Source organism: Anolis carolinensis, chromosome 5 (assembly GCF_035594765.1).
Source record: "Anolis carolinensis isolate JA03-04 chromosome 5, rAnoCar3.1.pri, whole genome shotgun sequence".
NCBI classification, from domain to species: domain Eukaryota; kingdom Metazoa; phylum Chordata; class Lepidosauria; order Squamata; family Dactyloidae; genus Anolis; species Anolis carolinensis.
In genome coordinates this window covers 164,331,085-164,350,876 of record NC_085845.1, presented here as the reverse complement: position 1 = coordinate 164,350,876, position 19,792 = coordinate 164,331,085, and the positions used below count along the sequence as shown (strand labels likewise).

The 19,792-nt window shown below is 40.6% G+C and overlaps 1 protein-coding gene and 1 pseudogene across 3 annotated transcripts in view; both read left to right on the top strand.

Annotated features, from left to right (window-relative positions):
- The window catches only part of ntn4 (netrin 4), an 89,209-nt gene that overhangs the window by 23,916 nt on the left and 45,501 nt on the right, over nt 1–19,792 (top strand). The window contains exons 1-2 of one of the 3 annotated variants that reach the window (XM_062982823.1): nt 10,408–10,756; nt 17,509–18,038. In XM_062982823.1, coding sequence (XP_062838893.1) covers nt 10,687–10,756; nt 17,509–18,038 — 600 coding nt within the window. In that variant the 5' untranslated portion in view covers nt 10,408–10,686. Of the gene's footprint in view, nt 1–10,407; nt 10,757–17,508; nt 18,039–19,792 lie in introns of those variants that run through there. The other 2 variants (XM_062982822.1, XM_062982824.1) reach the window with 2 other exon arrangements.
- Nucleotides 8,288–8,419, top strand: LOC134299804 (U2 spliceosomal RNA; annotated as a pseudogene).

Sequence of the window (19,792 nt, the reverse complement as noted above, 5' to 3'; positions counted from 1 at the left end):
GTGAGTTTGTGACACTACAGGTACTTTCCCATGAATACAACGGTCATATCAAACATAGCAAAACAGCTTGTGTAGCTCACAAATTGTATTGGCCACATCTACTCTTCCAGATCTTTGTAGAAATGTTGTGCTTTTCTTAGACCAATATAATGAGGGTATTTTATATTGGTTATATTATTATCTTTTCTATGCAGTTATGAACAAAAGAATATAGAGTAGGTTCTGTTTACTTTTTGCATAATGAAGATTTCCCTTGATCCTCTTATGTGAAGTTATTGTCCTTTGTCTGAAGATATCCTAAAAATTGCATGCCTAATTTTACTAGATCTTCAGTGCAGATATCACAGAAGTACATTTAATTGTATTTTAAAGCTAAGTGGAAAAACTAGTGCTATGGTATTACAATACAGAATTAATAAAATACATCAGAAACTTTAGAAAATACAACAGATGAGATAAAAAGCAATAACCAAGTATTGTTTACATAGGCTAATGACACAAAAAATAAAATGTTAAGCTAATACAAATACATTCACTTGAATTTAGCCCTGTTCACTCTTGTAACTGACACTAGATGTCACCTTATCTCACTAATAATTCTTTAATGTTTTAATTAAGACACCCCACTCCATTTATTCTCAATGTCGGCAATGTTAAGTGTGTTGCATGTTATTTATTTATTTCCATCATTTCTATCCCGCCCTTCTCACCCGAAGGGACTCAGGGAAGCTCACAGTCTGGCAAAATTCAATGCCAATATACAATACAAAAAGATAAAACATAAGCAATTAAAACAATTGGATAATTTAACAAAGTACAATAAATAGCTTTAAAACAATACAATATAAAATACTTGTTACATCTGTTGCAGCAAAAATAACAAAGATAATTTGTGTCATCTTAAAAACAAACACACCTTGTTTTGCATAACTATTTGTAAGCCAAGATGGGTGGAGTGTTACATTAATTTATAATGTTTCGTATATTCAGTATATTCAGCTTTTACTTGTTACATTCTTCCCTATGTTGCTTCATGGACACATCAGTACTATGATAACAATGACCACTATTTTATGTGTTTTAATCTTATACTTATGTCTTTTAATATATGTGTTTTAATAGTTTATGTTTTTATGTATTCTAGCTATATTGTATCCTGTCTCAAAACTCAAGAAAAGTCGGATAGAATGTTGTTATTTGCTGTCCAGTTATCCACAGGACTTTCTTTGCAAGATTTGTTCCAAGCAAGTTTGCCTTTGCCTTCCTCTGAGGCTGAGATAGTGTATCTTGCCAAAGGTTAATTTGTGAGTTTTCATGTCCAAAGGTGAATTCAAACCTTGGTCTCCAGAATTTTAGCCCAATGCTTGAACCACTATATCTGTCATGGATAGTGTGGATGAGGGTTTGCTGAGCAAGGGCTTGGCTGTTGAACAGGCTGAGCCTTCCTTTGTGGAACTAAAGAAAGAAAAGGCTCAGTTGAGAAGATCAGCACAATTTGCTGAGAAGAAGGCTGGCAATCGGGATCTGCTGTGAAAGCAGCATTTAAAGGTTTTCAGTATGTTACCTGATTGCTGGCTGCAACTTTTGTGTTGATTCCTGGACTTGGAACCTTGTCTTTCGTGTACCTTTTGGAATTTGGGCTGCTCTTGGACTATGGCTCTTGTCTTGTGGACACAACCTCGTTAATTGGCATTCTGGTATTTGGATTTGACTCTGGACTGGATATTTGGCTTTCTCTTCCACTTGTTCCCTTAGATTCTGTTTCTACCATGGACTAATTGGCTTGGCCTTGGACTGTAATAGTCTCTTGTCAAGTGTTTTGAGGTTGAGGTTCATGGCAATATCTCGAGGGTTCTCAACATTATTATTATTAGTAGTAGTAGTAGTAGTAGTAGTAGCACAGTAGTAGACTACTATCATCTTTATCCTCCTATCTGGAATTTTTACAATACTTCTAATCCAAGATAAGAATCTGACGTGAAACATCTGTGGCTAGAAGAGTTTGTTGTTAACACCATTTGGAATCATGAGTATTTTGGTTTTGTTCATTCATTTGTGAGCTCCTAAAATATCAAAGAGGGAAGTCTTTAGTCATAACTTGCAGTTTCTCATTTTCCACTGGTAGCTCACACATGAGAAACCACAGAAACAAACTCTCCACCAGTGTGACAGATTAATTGTGACATTTTATTTTAGAACTGTTTAACAGTTTTGCAGACCTTTATGAAAAGATAAGAAGCACACGCACAATGATGCATATATGTCATACACAGTCATTCATACCAAAGGCTGGATGAATTAGAGATGCCAGTGATTCGCAAAGAGCATGACACATAGGAACTCAAATATAAGGCAGGTCAGTTTGAAGGTTGTTGTATGTTTTCCGGGCTGTATGGCCATGTTCCAGAAGTATTCTCTCCTGACGTTTCACCCACATCTATGGCAGGCATCCTCAGAGGTTGTGAGGTGAGGTCCCTGGGCTGTTTGGATATGTATCTGGATTAATTCTCTGCCACAAGGCTCCCTATTTGTTTTAGCGTTCAGAAATGTTAGTTTAACAGTATTTCCATTCAAAAATAAGGTTAAGTCTTGAAAGTACAAATGGTGTAGTTATCATCTTCCAGTCAAATACAAGTTGAAACACTATCCTATTATAACCAAATGCCAAAAAACAAAACAAAACAAAACAAAACAAAACCTCACAGTCAAGATGCCAAAGGTACCCCTTTCCCCCCAGCACTAGATAGCAATGAGTTATTGCCATGGACTAATAGAGGTTTGAATTCCAAGTCTAAAAAGGCAAATTATTAAGACACTAGCTGAAACAAACTAAAACACATGACACAACTTCAAGTAGCCAGAAGAATCTGACTAATTGAACCCCATGCAATGACACAGAGTTAAACTATAACAAGAATGGTGCATAGCCATAGAGATGCCAATATATAAAAAGCGATCTTTGATCAGGCTTGTAGTTCAAAAATTAACCTTATTGTTCACATTTTTGAAATTCTTTTATGACAATAATATGCTTGCACTTTAAATTAATGGTACTGTTCTATTATCTGAGCAGAGGCCACAAGTGGGCGCTAGAGAGGGAAGGCTAGTCCATTTCACAGGAAGGAAGTCGAAGGAGAAAAACCATTCCCCTCATTTTTGCTGGTTATTCCCCCTTATATCATAAATGATGGGGATCTGGGTGGGGGGAATAACAAGAAAACTGAGAAATTGTTTTACTCCTTCAACCCACCCCCCACCCAGTCTCTCTCTAGCGCCCTCTTATGGCCTCCACCCAGATAATGGAACAGTGCCAAATTAATTAGTAGAAAAGCAAATGATGTATCCCAGTTCAATAGTTTTTCCCCAGATTGAGGCAAAATTCTGGACCTATTTGGCATGTATAGCAAGGTAGGGTAGTTGATTAATCTTTTAGAGCCTTTCACCTCTGTACTCTGATAAGAGTTAAGGTACAGTATTTTACATTGACCAGTGAATAAATTGATCCAGGTTTATTGGGTCAAGTGTTGGACTAGATTTTTTAGATTTATACACAAGCATATGCAGGACGCTGTAAGCATTTTGAGGTTCGACACTAAGTGAAAAGCAGGATACAAATAAAATAGAAAAATAAAATAGATTAAATTAAAGGTCTAACTTATTTTGGTGGTGCAGTGGGTTAAACTGCTGAGCTGCCGAACTTGCTGACTGAAAGGTTGGGGGTTTGAATCCAGGGAGCAGGGTGAGCTCTTGCTGTTAGCCCCAGCTTCTGCCAATCTAGCAGTTTGAAAACATGCAAATGTGAGTAGATCAATAGGTACCGCTCCAGCGGGAAGGTAACAGCGCTCCATGTAGTCATGCCGGCCACATGACCTTGGTGGTGTCTACAGACAATGCCGGCTCTTCGGCTTAGAAATGGAAATGAGCATCAACCCCAAGTCGGACACGACTAGACTTAATGTCAGGGAAAAACCTTTACCTATTTTGGTCAATTAGAAAATTATTGACCATTACAAAGGAAATAGTTGTGGATTTCCATCCCTGTAAATCCCTTATAATGCTGATTTAGGTTTATTTAGTTCAGGCATTTTCTAGGAAATGGATGAGGAATACATGAACTTCCACTAGTTGCTTGGTTTAGTGTGCAAATGTCTCTGCATTTCATTTTTGTCTACCAAATGAGCCCTGAAATTGAAAATAGTCCTGCTGTAAGGGAACTGGTCTTAGAGAAGCATTTGCATGAGAAAGGAGTGGGCTTAGCAAAAAACTCTCCCTGCAAAATTCTGATCAAAAAGATCTCAAAGTTGCTTTTGGAGGAAGATATCATTCTGCTTTTTGGTTATAATCTGCAGAAACCTAAAACCTCATGTTTCTTTTTCCTCTTTCTGAATAAACGTCATGTGTCATGGAGGACACTCCCTTCATGACTTCATGAAATGCATACTTCTTTCATGCAATGTTCTCAGAATATGTATCAATATAAGGAAACAGATATAGATTTTTCTAAAAAATATTTTTAAACACACCAATCATAAGAAATATTAATTGCTACTGCGTTGTATTTAGATATTTTTTTCTTGCTCTTTGAACCTATTTAGACCTGACTTCAGTGGCTCACTCTTGCTATGTTTCGTTGCTGTGTTAAAATGTAGGTTCCAAAATATAATCACAGTGATTGTAAACAGTTATCACAATACTATGCCTCATGATGGCTATGTCTTGTCATAATCATTATAATCACTGTATGTTAATAATCATTTAGCATTTGCTCTAACTTGTTTGATTATCTTGTTTCCCTAACCAGAAAAGCAGCCAAGGTGATATTTTCTGCATCTCTAATTTTCAGTATCAACTTAAAATAACTGGAGAAAACATTTCTATGTTCTGCAGTCCTATCATTTTCTCTAAATGCCGTGGCATGTATAGTATTTGCCACGTCTAGACAGGCACTTTCTACTACTACATATCTAATCTCTTTGCTAGGTACTGTTTTTACAATCCCAGCACAGATTGCTGACTGTCATTATTTTCAAGAAGCCTGGAAATTGGGGCTCCTAATAATTTCCATTTTTTGTCAGGGAGAATAGCAATCATTCACAAACTGTATTTGTTTTCAGTAAGCAAAACATGTTTTTCTTAAGCAACAGATATTGTTTTCAATTTTATATCTGTGATCCTGTTTTAACACTGTATGTACCATAATGCCTGAGAAGCAACTATTTAAGGAATAAACTATAATTTTATTTTCAACACATGTCTGACTGCTACTGCTACTAAAGACTGACTATTATATTTGTTAAAAGAAGTACAGGAAGTCCCCAAGATACAATCAAGGTAGATTCTGTATGTTTGTTCTTAAGTTGAATTTGTTTGGCTTGTTGTGGAAACAAGGATTTGGTAATAAAGCTTCAGTGGAGACGCCTTTTCCCCATGATAAGTCTCTCTGGAGTGAATTTCCCTAACCGGGGGGGGGGGGGGGGGGGAGGGTAGATTTCTCTCACTTCCTATTGTCTTACGCCTGTTCTTAAATTTGAGTCGTTTGTAAATCAGATGTTTATAACTCAGGGACTGCGTGTATATACATTCTCATGGAAATATTATAGTTTATTTCCGTTTCTACTGAATTTTTAAAATCATGTCAGAAGCTACTTGAGAGAACATACTGCAAGTCGCTTCTGGTATCAGTGAATTGGCCGTCTACAGAGACGTTGCCCAGGGGATGCCTGGACATAGAATCATAGAGTTGGAAGAGACCTCATGGGCTATCCAGTCCAACCCCCTGCCTCTGCTTAAAAGTGTCCAAGGAAGACATGTTAGCTGGGAGGCATCTCTCATGTCCCCACAAGCTAGAGCTGATAGAAGGGAGCTCACCCCATCTTGCAGATTCAAACTGGCAGTCTTCAGGTCAGCAACCCAACCTTCAGGTCAGCAGATCAGCCGGCACAAGAGTTTAACCCATTGCACCACTGTGGCTCTATATGACTGAATAATTACGGACAGCACATTTAAATTATCAGCATGGTTCTGCATTCATTTTTCTGCTATTTGGTGACTTAATTTTGTAGCCATAGCACATGCACCAAAGTATGCCCTGCAATAATTGCCAGAACATACATTCAGCCCTCCACATTCACTGCAGTAAGGGGCACCAGATCCCTGAAAAAGTGTGGATCATTTTTTAAAATACATAATACCTCTCTAGAGATGTTTTCCTACTAGAATTATAGGTCAATCGTCCAATCTGCTCCTGAAGAATTCTGGGAAATGTAATTCAGAGACGCTGAGAACCTCTCTAGCTGAAAATTCCAAAGACTTCTCCCTGAACTACGTTTCCCAGAATTCTGCAAGAGCAGTTTGGACTGGCAGGGAATAGTCTCTGTTCTATAACGCTGGTGGGAAAACGTCCTCGGAATCTCTAGATACTTTAGCATGACTCTATGATCAGCTCCCACTGGCTCGCACTGGAGGAGCTAGAATTTCTAGAAAAGTGTTCTAAAAATTGTGTAAAATTTAAAAAGCTGATGAAGAAGCAATTGATTATTCACAGATTTGATTTAAACATTATCTCTAGAAATCTATCTAGGTACTCCAGCATCTATGATCAACACCTGGCAGAGTTCCACCAAAGGGCCTAGAGATTCTTAGGACATTTAAATCAAATCCATGAATAATCAAATCTACAAAAGTGGAATCTGCAAATGTGGAGGGTTGACTATATTTGTTTCATCTACACTGATCTCTATAACATGAAATGAAAACCTGTGTCTCCAGCTCTCATGTGCAGTCATCCTCCTAAGTCATAATTATCTGGCAGTTCTGTGTTCTATTATTGTTTATCATTTTTCTAAAATCTGTAAGTTACCTTGTTATAGAAATATTGGGTGTATATTTTACACCCACATATATATGTACATTGTTGGTACATGGCTAAGGGCATATGAAACAACTGAGCCATTTTATTCCCTGTAGTTGGGGATGAATCTAAGACATTTTGCTGCTTGAGAGAAACATCAAAAAGCCTCCCTCAGTTTCACATGCCTTCTTAGTTCAGCACTGACAAAAGGACAGTGTCTTCCACCACACCTGAGGCAGCTGCCTCATTCTGCCTCATGGCAAGGCCTCCCTATAGTGGCCAATAGCATGCAACACTTCACTACATTTTTCAGAAGAATTTCTAAACATAAATAAAACCAACAAAACAAAGTGTGCAAGATGGTGGAGAAAATAACTCCTTGCTCACTGTGACCTGCTGCTCAAAAAGAACTTGTAATGTAGAGACAGCCGTCACAAGGAGCAAATTAACATCTACTGCATATGCTGAAACTATGAAAGCATGAAATGGGCAAATAAAAGATACTTTAGTTTTTATAAGGGATGTTCCTTTTTTGAAGGCCAGAAAACTGGTCCTTTAAAGAGCTGACAAGCATCCTTATTATAAGGGATTTTTCCTAGTTGAAGGTCGGAGAGCCTTTCCTTTTAAATAAACCTAAGAAGATTCAATCTTTTTTGGGATGTGGATGCTTAATAAAGACAGACATAGGTGTATAATAATAATAAATTTATTACTCGCCTCTTACTGCGGATAATGTATAAGGGTGCTATATCAAGGAGAAATACATGACTTAGGCTGTCTGAAATCAATACACAAATTATCCAGAATTGTGAAATACTCCAAAATTGTCTTTGTGGATGGCTAAGATAGTGACTCCTTTGCTTTCAGATTATTCAGTGTACACAAACTTTGTTTCACACACAATATTAAAAAATACTTCATAAAATGACCTAATCTCACTTTACCGGAGGAGTCAGCATATAGAGCAGTCAGAAGCTCCAGGAGTCTTTTGTCTATGTTGGACTTTGAAAATTTCCTCCAAAGTATCCCTCGGCTTATTGAGTCAAAGGCAGCGGATAGATCTATAAAAGCAACATATAAACTTCTGTTCAATGAAGAATATTTGTCAATTACATGCTGGAGAACAAAGGCATTGTCTATAGTGGAGTAGCCTTGCCTGAAGCCTGCTTGTTCTTCCTTTATTATCAAATTATTTTTAGCCCATTCCTCTACTTTGTCCAGAAGATATCTTGCGTAGATCTTAGCTGCAATGTCAATCAGGCTGACTGGGCGATAATTCCTAGGGTCGGCTTTGTCTCCTTTCTTGAAAATCAGCACTATAATGCTTAATTTCCAGCCTGATGGGACAGAACATGCCTTATTTACATGGTTAAATAGGCCCGCTAGTAAATGAGCCCACCAGTCTATATTTTGCTTGAACAGTTCTGGGGGGAGAAAATCGCTTCTCGGCCTTTTGGCTAAGATCAAGTATAGCCAAATTACAAAAAGTGCATTTTATGCTGCTATGCATTAAATTTGCTAGCAAATACTTTTTTCGGTTTCAGGGTTTTGAAAATTGAAGTGCACATTAGATTCGATGGTGCATTAGACTTGAGTAAATAGGAGTAATGAAGTTGAACACCACTTCAACTGCTATGGTTCAACGTGACACTGTGGCTCAGCAAGGCACCAGCACTCTGGGGCAGAGGGCTAAAGACCTTGTAAAAGAACAGCTCCTGTGATTCCATAGCATTGTGCCAGGGCAGTTAGTTAAAGTAGTGCTGAACCATGTTCATTCTTCAGTGAAGATGGACCCTGGTTGTGGCGTTTGGGGCAGGAATGCTTACAGCAGTGTTTCTCAACCTGGGGGTCGCGGGGAAGGTATCAGAGGGGTTGCCAAAGACTATCAGAAAACACATTTTTCTGATGGTCTTAGGAACCCCTTTGGCAGAGAAGGCTATAGATCTCTCTGCCTGTCCTTCACTTCCTTTTTAGAAACAGATGGCAAATCCTCCCACCAAAAGCCCTCCTTCTGCTGTGATTGGCTGGACTCTCAGCCAAGGGGAGGGCTGTTTCTGAGACTCCAAGCAAGGAGGGGAGAGCAGGCGTGCTGCACGCATGGCAGTGTGGTGCCTAAGCACAGGCGAAGGAAGTGTGCAAGGCTGGAGGGAGGCTCATGCCAGGGAGTCCCTTCAAGGCAGGGGGGAAAGTGCCCATGTGATGTGGGACTGAGAGTGGCCCAGCAGCATCAGGAGGAGGAGCAGAAGCAACTTAGATCATTTGTAATGCTATTTATTAGAAAAAAGGCAGTCTTTCCTTTTGTTTTTTATTAATGCTCCCATTCAAAAATGCATAAGTATGTGGTTGAACTACAACTCCCACATCCCACCAGTATTTGCAGTTGGCCATGTTGGGTCTGTGTGCCAAGTTTGGTTCAGATCCATCTTCGGTGGGGGTCACAGGGTTCTCTGGATGCAGGAAAACTACAATTACCATCATGTTCGGCGAGTCCCCCCGCCCCCCCCCCCCCAAAAAAACCCTACCAGCATTCAAAGTTTGGCATGTTGGGTATGTGTGGCAAGTTTACTAGTTCCATCACCAGTTTGGTACAGAGTGCTCTCTGAGTGTTGGTGAACTACAACTCCCAAAATTCAAAAACTCCCAAATGCCAAGGTTTATTTTCCCCAAATTCCACCAGTGTTCAAATTTGGGCATATTGAGTATTTGTGCCAAGTTTGGTCCAGATCCACCACTGTTTGAGTCCACAGTGCTCTCTGGATGTAGGTGAACAGCAACTCCAAAACTCAAGGTCAATGCCCACCAAGTATTTTCTGTTGGTCACGGGCGTTCTGTGTGCCTAGCTTGGTTCAATTCCATCGTTGGTGGAGTTCAGAATGCTCTTTGACTGTAAAGGAGCTATAAATCCCAGCAATGACAAAATCAACACCCCACTAACCCAAACTCGGACGTATGGGGTATTTGGTCCAGTGAATGAAAATACATCCTGCATCTCAGATATTTGCATTATGATTCACAACAGTAGCAAAATGACAGTTTTGAAGTAGCAACGAAAATAATTGTATGGTTGGGGATCACCACAACAGGAGGAACGGTATCGAGGGGTGGCGGCACCAGGAAGGGTGAGAACCACTGGCTCAGAGGGTGAGAAAGAGTCCTGGCCTCGGGGAACAAGAAGGAGGTCAGCCAGGCACTGGGGCCCGTAGTAGAAGGGGTGGGAGGCGCAGAGGTGGCTTCACAAGGGCAGGAGGAGGAGGAAGAAGCGTGGGTTGCGGGGCTGAGGGGAGCCCCTTCCCTTTCCCCCTTCGCCGCCTGTCAAACCGGCTGAGGCCCCTTGGCGTGCCGCGAGGTGACAGCGGGGGAAAAGTCAGTGGTTTCCAGGAATGCCGTGAGGTTGCTCCGGGGCAAGCCCCTCTCCACCCCCGGCCACGCTCCCCACCTCGCCTTCCCAGGGGCAGAGGGAGAGGAGGGCGCCCGGGGGGGAAAGAGGAGGAAGAAGAAGACGCGCCAGAGGAGGAGGAATAAAAGGAAGGAGGAGGAGGGAAAGGGGAGGAGGAAGAACGGGAGGAGGAGGAGGCACAGCACTCAAAGCCCCTCCATCCTCCTGCCTGGTGTGCGGAGGGGTGTGTAGCGGCGGCGAAGGGAGGCAGGCAGGCAGGCAGGCAGGAGGATGCCCTCCGGAGCTCCCCGCGGGGGTGCGGGCTGCGTGGGCGCTGGGCGCGGGTCCCGGCGCGGCGCGTGGGCGGGGGAGCCCGTGTAGCGGCGCGCGAGACCCCTTCCCGGGCGGGTGGAGCCCATGCCCGCCCTGCTCCCGCTCCGGCTCCGGCGCCGGCTCCGCGATGGGCGGCCCGCCCTGGCCCCCGATGCTGCTCCTGCTCGGCTGCTCCGCCCTGGCTGCTGCTGCTGCAGGTGGGTCCCTCCAGCCTTGTGCCTCCCTCCCGCCCTCCCTCCCTCTCTCTTTCCCTTCACTCTCAAGTCGCGCCTCCGAGGAAAGCTGCCTGTCCAGACCCGAAAGGCTGCTTCTGGCTCCCCTTTGAACCTGGCGCTGAGGTTCCGATGAGAACTGTTATTCTCTCCCTCCTTGGAATCCCGTTTCAATGCCTCTCGTTGGCTTTCAATGCAGTTTGCGAGGAGGGGGGCTTCAGAGGAACGGGTTAAAATAGCCAAACTCTGCAGGTCGAGGGATGAGGCACCTTCAAGCAGAGCCCAGGTGGCCATCTGCCGGGAGTGCTTTGATTGCATTATCCTGTGTGGCAGAATGAGGTTGGACTGGATGGCCCTTGGGGTCTCTTCCAATACTATGATGCTATGACACATCATTCTAGCCCCCTTCCGCTGAAGTTTCAGCTGCAAAGGGATCTCGCAGCATCTCTGCAACTTCACTGCGAGGATGCAGTTGGTAACAGCAGCATGCCTGGCTTATATTTCCGTTTATTTATTTATCACAGTGGTTGTCAACCTGTGGTCCCCAGATGTTTTGGCCTTCAATTCCCAGAAATCATAACAGTTGGTAAACTGGCTGGGATTTCTGGATATTGTAAACCAAAACACTTGGGGACCCACAGGTTGAGAACCACTGATTTATCATGTTAGAAGCAAACCGAGGGTACAGTTGTAATGTATTTAAAAACACATACAAAGTCAAAAATTTGGTATTATACTCAATGTCCTTCGACCAGTAGCTGGCCACTTGGAGTGCCTCTGGTGTTGCTGTAAGACGGTCCTCCACTGTGCATGTGGCAGGACTCAGACTGCATTGTAGTAGGTGGTCTGTTGCTCTTCTCCACACACTCACATGTCATGGACTCCACTTTATGGCCCCATTTCTTAAGGTTAGCTCTGCATCTCGTGGTGCCAGAACACAGTCTGTTTAGTGTCTTTCAAGTCACCCAGTCTTCTTTGTGCCCAGGGAGGAATTTCTGATTCGATATCAGCCATGGCTTGAGGTTCTGGGTTTTAGCCTGCCACTTTTGGACTCTCGCTTGCTGAGGTGTTCCTGCAAGTATCTCTGTAGATCTTAGGAAACTATTTCTTGATTTAAGGTGTTGGAATGCTGGCTGATACCCGAACAGGGGGTGGACCGGAGATGTCACTGCCTTAAACCTTCCATTACTGGTTGCTACTTCCCAGCAGATGTCAGGTGGTGCAATACTGGCTAAACAGTATAATTTCTCAAGTGGTATGGGGCATAGGCATCCTGTGATAATGCAGCATGTCGAGAGATGAAGCATGTTTAAGCAGAGCCCAGGTGACCATCTGTCAGGAGTGCTTTGATTGCATTATCCTGTGTGGCAGAATGAGGTTGGACTGGATGGCCCCTGGGGTCTCTTCTAAACACTATGATTCTATGACACACCACTCCTGCCCCATTCCTCTGAAGTTTCAGCTGCAAAGGGATCTGGCAGCACTTCTGAAACATCACTGTAAGGATACAGTTGGTAGCATCAGCATGCCTGGTTTGTATTTCCATTTATGTGATACTACCAACTTCCCAGTGTTGCAAGATTCTTTCCAGTGTTGATATTCCAGAAAAATGTGACACTGTCTGTGAATTCCAGGAGCTATAGAAACTGAGGATGCATCACACAGTAGAATGCGGCTTGACACCACTTTAACTGCTATGGCTCAATGCTAGTCCAAAATAAATTTAGGCAACTTCATCTGGATATCCATTTCCTTCACAAAAGACATCATTGTTGTCTCTCTTGGGGTTGTTGATATAAGAGGGATATATAGCTCCATGCAAGGCACTCCATACAGTCATGCTGGCCACATGACCTAGGAGGCGTCTACGGACAGTACTGGCTCTTAGAAATAGAGTCGGACACAAGACTTAATGTCAAGGGAAAACTTTTACTATTATTATTATTATTATCATCATCATCATCATCATCATCATCATCATCATTCTATGACCAATAATATGTATTTAGTTTAGTCAAATGACATGTTCAGGATTAAATAAAATGTCCTTTCAAAGTATGAGAAGATTTGGTGTGCTTTTAAAGAAAGCTAAATATTTTGAGTTGTATGTGAGTCATGTTGTAGTTCTATAGAAATCAATGCGATGTGAGTCAGTCATGTCTAATTTTTCCCACTGATTTCATTTGGTCAAAATGTGACCTAAAACTATCTGAACAATGCAGGAAGGGAGATTTTCTTTCTACAAAGGCCATGATCATGCCAATAGTAACTAAATACTGTAATTGTTTAAGGAGGAGAAGCAGCAGGAAGCTATTTAAAGGCAACTAAAATAGTGGGGTTTTCAAAGGTGATATGCTTTCTGAGAATTATTCTTGTGAACATATGTCCCCCTCTGGTAATCCTTTGAATGAAATAGCCCTGAATCCACAACTTCACATTATTGCAAGCATATTCAGCCAATCATCAAAGTCACATGTGAACAGCTTAGTTGTGGAATACTTGAACTGTATATATTTTGCTCTATCAGAGGGATCCAAATAGGACAAGGACCATAACATACACTGCATTAGAAGAACTATTCCTCAGTGTGTAATGGAATAACATCCACATGTGTATCATTTACCATCATTGATTCATATCTTACTGTGATGGGAAAGTTGAACACCTACATTCTTTCAGAATTGACTGATACTATTGTTATGAGCAAGAAATGTAACTCACAGATCTTAAACATGATAACATCTGAACCGGACAAACCTTTACCACTGATATCACTGATGTCTGTACCATGGTCCTTCTGACCAAAGGTCATGGCATGAGCCTAAAACAGGAAAATGGAATGGAAGATTGAAGATACAATCCACCCATACCTTTCTGTGGTTGAAACTGCCCCCCACTTTATTCTTTTAGGTATTGAGGTATTTGGAAAAACTGTGCCCCCCGCACAACGTTAAACTGCAACTCCCTTTAACCCTTGCCAGAATATTCAGCAGTGAAGAATGGTGGGAGTTGGAGTTCAAAGACATCCAGAAGATCAAAGATCTCTTCTTTGCATTGTATATGCCATATTTATCTGTTGTCAATGCCACCAGTGAAATATAACACAATTATTGAATAGAAGGCAGAGATAATCATTCAATTAGTAATTTTATTTCTTTTGAGTTGCTGTGAGTTTTCCGGGCTGTATGGCTATGTTCCAGAAGCATTCTCTCCTGATATCTATGTCTATTTCACCCACATCTATGGCAGGCATCTTCAGAGGCTATTAGGTCTGTTGGAAACTATGCAAGTGGGGTTTATCTATCTGTGGAATGTCCAGAGCGGGAGAGAGAACTCTTGTCTGTTTGAGGCAAGTGTGAATGTTGCAATTGATCACCTTGATTATCACAAAATAGGCTTGCAGCTTCAAAGGCTGGCTGCTTCCTGCCTGGGAGAATCCTTTGTTGGGAGGGGATTAGCTGGCCCTGATTATTTCTTGTTTGGAATTCCCCTGTTTTTAAGTGTTATTCTTTATTTACTGTCCTGATTTTGGAGTTTTTACATATTTATTTATTTATTTAAAACATTTATATTCTGCCCTTCTTGCTCCGAAAGGGACTGGTAGCCAGATTTTGTTCATTTTCATGGTTTCCTCCTTTCTGTTGAAATTGCCCACATGCTTGTGGATTTCAATGGCTTCTCTGTGTAGTCTGACATGGTGGTTGTTAGAGTGGTCCAGCATCTCTGTGTTCTCAAATAATACGCTGTGTCCAGGTTGGCTCATCTATTTACTTTGTTTAGTAAAACATTCATAGCAGATAAAAATGAGGGTTTTTTTTTTCTCAGAAATACTTTTGAAATTTCTGGCCATACATATGAATTAAATTAACATCTCCAGTATAAAAATCTAATTATTAGCATTTGATGTTAATTTCATACCATATGCTTGTAAAATGTTTGATGAAATATTGCAAAGGCAAGAATAGTTTGGCCAAAAAGTGCTCCAGCAGGAAGCATACAATTTAGTCCTGAATGTTTTACAGGTGAGTCATGCTGAGCCTTGTATGCTCTTGTCATTACGACAGATTTTTGTTCAGTGACATTTACTGTATGCAGGCTGAGAGGTGGTGAGCAGTTAACCATAAATATCAAGTAAGAGACAGAGAGGCAGGGAGATAGGAAGAGCAGGACATCTCCGAGAACAGAAGATGTCTTTCATGATCGTGCAATTGGCAGGGTAAGAAGAGTATTTTGCAAACTTCCAGATTTTGGAATAATCTAGTAGCAAACATTGCAATGCCAGAAAAGTGTCTTAACTGTATAAATGAGTGTCATCTGCATCCTTTGCTCGGTGTTCTTCTTTGTATTACATGCATGAAAATTACAAATGAAAAAATGGACAGCAATGTCAGATGTCATAGAAAATATATTGTGTTATTTTGGCTAAAACAGTTCCTACAAGCAAAGTTGTCTTTGACTCCATGGCACTGAATCACCACTAATCATGAAGCTAAATGGAAGATATTACTTGACCCAAAGTTAATATGAATATGTTTAGAACTGAAAAATATTACATTTTGCCAGATTCTTTGAGAAATCACAACAGTGGCTTTATTTTTAACAATATTCATGTTTCATCAAGTGGAGTATTCAGTTGATACTGAACATTTTCAAATTGTTTTCCCCTATAGAGTTCATTATTTGGTGTTAAAATCTAAGCTTCTCAAAGAATTAAACTGTTTATCAGACTGCACACTGTTTGTAGTACCTGTTCAGACTAAAAGAATGTGCATGGCTTCTTGTTAAGAGTTATATAGAGGCATTTTTCTACTTTATGTTTTGTTTCACAATATAACATACAGTTGAGAAATGTACTGCAGTAAACATTCAGTTGTTTATTTAGCAGGTAACTGGCATAATGAGATTGAAGATTCTTAGGAGCCACCATGTAAATGAAGGCAATATATGGCATGTCTAGCTGATAAGACACATGATAAGAACTTACTTCCTTGCTTCTTAGGAGAGCCCTGCAGATTAATGTTTGTATAGCACTTCAAAATGCTCTAAATGTTAGTATTTGTTTACTTTAGTTGGCATAAGTGTGCTCTTTTCACTTGGGCTTGAGGTTTGCAACCAACATTCCGCTTATATTTATTACAGTATATTTATATCATGGTCCTAAGCAGATTTAATTATTTCAAATGAGCTTTGCATAGAAAAGATGCATAAAATGAATGAGACACATAAAGAAGAGGGTGGAAAAGGAAATATTTTGTAAAAAGTGTATGGCCAAATGCTGTTTAAATATAAACAAAAAGAATCTTGCAACATGAAGAATAACAAGTTTGATTTGGCATAAGCTTTTGTGGGCTTCAGTCCCCTTGATCAGATACATTTGCCAGAACTATCAATGAGCAGAAGTCCACGAGAAGCTGTTAAAAGTGCCACAAAACTTGCTACAACATACTAACATTGTTTCTATTACTATAGGCCAGTGGTTTTCAACCTGTGGATCCCCAGATGTTTTGGCCTTCAACTCCCAGAAATCCTAACAGCTGGTAAACTGGCTGGGATTTCTAGGAATTGTAGACCAAAACACCTGGAACCCACAAGTTGAGAACCACTGCTAGAGGCCTTCAAGTCAACTCCAATTTATGTTGACTTTATGAAAGAATCTTCTTGGAAAGATTCATTCAGAGGAGGGTTGCTTTTGCCTTCCTCTGGGGCTGGGAGAATGCAACTTACCTAAAGTCACCCAGTGGGTTTCCATGCCCAAGCAAGTATTTGAACCCTACCCTCTTATTGTCTTGATCCAACACTTAGTTGCTATGATCTCTTTTATAATATAATATTCCTGGGTTGGAGTCACTGCCTCCTGAAGGTTTCTTGAGATGAGTCTTTAAACATTCCCATCAAAACTTTTCAACTTCATAATTATCTACTGGAAGTTTAGCAGGTTTTCAGAACACTTTTTCAGTTGATCACTCTTGTATGATATAGAACTATCAGGTCACATTTAGCGATACATTCAGTGAACTACTTCCCAAGAATAAAAGGCTTCTTAAGTCAAGGGATATTAGAATCCTTTGGCCCAAATCTAGTTTTTAGTTCAAATTTGATTAGACCAAATAAATCGATGGTAAGTAAGTGATGATGTATCCAATAGCCATTCAGCAAATCTCTTCTATGTGGAATTCACGATTAAATTTAGGTTTCTCTATATTATTGAGGTGGAACTGCTATTAAATATTTTGCGGCATTAATAGTCAGAAGGTGAAGGATGAGTGTCTATGTCTGCCCCTTCTTTTTCAAAAAGACTTTGGAAGATACGAGTCTGGAATAGTCTTATTCAATTTTAATTCAGCTAATGTCAGGATAGTATACAGTATACAGGGTGTTTGAAAAAGAACTCCCTATTCACCATTGAAATTAAATGATGAATAGGGAGTTCTTTTTCAAACACCCTGTATAGAATTTTCAAATGTCTGAAGCATTTCATAGACATTAAGTCTCAAGTATAGTAGCCCTGCAAAGTATGTCAATATGATTATCCCCATATTACGTACATATATGAATAAAGACTTGTTCTGATGATAACAATATAACTTGCTTGCCTTAAACTCTCACCACATCAAGCCAAAATTTAACTTCATCTTCTTTCTAATGGGAGATTAGAAAGCCAAAACATCCAGTGTTGATTAGGTACAGTTGTTGATTAAAATGCTGTGTTATAATTATTGCTTTTTCTTCTTATTCAGGACTGAGCAGTCCCATTGGAGCTGGGTCGCACTGTGAGAAAGCATGCAATCCTCGAATGGGAAACCTAGGATATGGACGTAAATTGTGGACAGATACAAGCTGTGGAAGTAACTCCACAGAACTTTACTGTTCTTACAGTGAGGATGCAGACCTCATGTGTAAATGGCTTAAGTGTAGCAAATGCAACTCAATGCATGCCCATCTGTCTCACCCGCCTTCTGCCATGGTTGACTCTTCTTTCAAGTTGCCCTATACATGGTGGCAATCAGCACAGGGGCTGCACGGAGAGAAAATCCAACTGAACCTGGAATCTGAATTTTATTTCACCCATTTAATCATGGTGTTTAAGTCACCAAGACCAGCAGCCATGGTTTTGGAACGATCTCAGGATTTTGGAAAAACATGGACGCCTTACAAATATTATTCCACTAACTGCTCAGCAACCTTTGGGCTTGATGATGATGTAACCAAGAAAGGGGCCATTTGCACTTCAAGGTACTCTAGTCATTTCCCTTGCACTGGAGGAGAGGTGAGTTCATTAAGATATTAAATACTTACAAAAAAAAACTAACAGTAGACTTTTTACAGGTTGCTGGCAAGCACTTGACAAATGGTATTTCCATCCAGATAATCGTTCCTTACCTATTTCCACTCCTGTTCCTCATTTTCCCATTAGCGACTTCTCCAAAGTATATATTTAGAATGCCAGTGTTAAAAACAGTGTAACCCCCAAGACAACAGTCACTCAACCAGTGTTAGGTATTGCACTGGAAAAAGTGGTGCAGCTAGCTAGTTTTAGATGCTGAAAAGTATTACTCTCATTTCTTGGTCCCTACTTTTAATTGGCCCTGGGTGTTACCTTGATTGTGAAGCAATTGCCATTTCTATGCTCACCTCACCCATGTGATTCCATGCTGTACAAATGCTTCTATAGTCCTTATACCTTAGAGCAGTGGCTCTCAACCTGTGGGTCCCCAGATGTTTTGGCCTTCAACTTCCAGAAATCCTAACAGCTTGCAAACTGGCTGGGATTTCTGGGAGTTGTAGGCCAGAACACCTGTGATCTGACAGGTTGAGAACCACTGCCTTAGAGCAAAGTAAAAAACCAGAATCATATGTGCCAACCCTGATTTTTTTTTTAAGGTCATTGTTATGTTAGCATACTGTAGCAATCTGCCAATGTGCGGGTTTTAAGAATGACTCTGTCCCGGCTAGTGGTATAAACCAGGAATCTTATGATCATGCTGTTAACAGCTGCAAAAAAACTGCTTATTTAAACATGTCATCATTACTTGGTGTTTCAATAAATGTTCAGACAGGGATTTGGAGCGTAGACATGTTGCATATTAAAGTTCTCTGTATTTTAACACTACTAGTATTTATTTGGCAAATTATACTTTCTGGTGACCAGATGTTATGGATTGCAGATTTTGCAAACATGATATTTAATTTGTTACAGCCTACTACACTCCAGCAATTACTTGTAACTGCCAATAGAAACATGTAGCTCAATATAAAACCTTAGTGAGTGGTTTTGAATTATGGTGACCTGACTGATTCATAGTAATACCTAATTTCAGATAACAGAAAAGTCATTTTATTAAAACAGTTGCTGACAATGCACAACATCCAGCTAAAATGGCCTTATAAATTAGTATATTGCATTCTGTGGCACTGTTGACAGAAAGCATTGCATTCTGGTGAAGAAAAGAAGGATAATCTATATATATAAAAGAGTGATGGCATCAGGGCAGCGGACAAAACAACAAAACTACAGGCCCCCCAACCTCAAAATTTGACAACACAACCCACCATCCACGGCTCTAGGTTGATACAACAAAAAGAAAAGAAAAATAAAGTCCTAATTAGAGAGAGAGGAATAATTGTTTTTATCCAATTGCTGCCAGTTACAAGGCTAAGTTCCGCCCACTTGGTCTCCTAGCAACCTACTCAGCCCAGGGGACAGGCACAGTTAGGCCTCACTTAGGCCTCTTCCACAGATTATCTAATTTGCACTGGATTATTTGGCAGTGTAGACTCAAGGCCCTTCCACACAGCTATATAACCCATTTAGAATCTTATATTATCTGCTTGGCACTGGATTATCTTGACTCCACACTGCCATATAATCCACTTCAGTGTGCATTTTATACAGCTGTGAAGAAGGGACCTCATATAATCCAGTTCTAAACAGAGATTATAAATATACAGTAGAGTCTCACTTATCCAACATAAACAGGCCGTTAGAATGTTGGATAAGTGAATATGTTGGATAATAAGAAC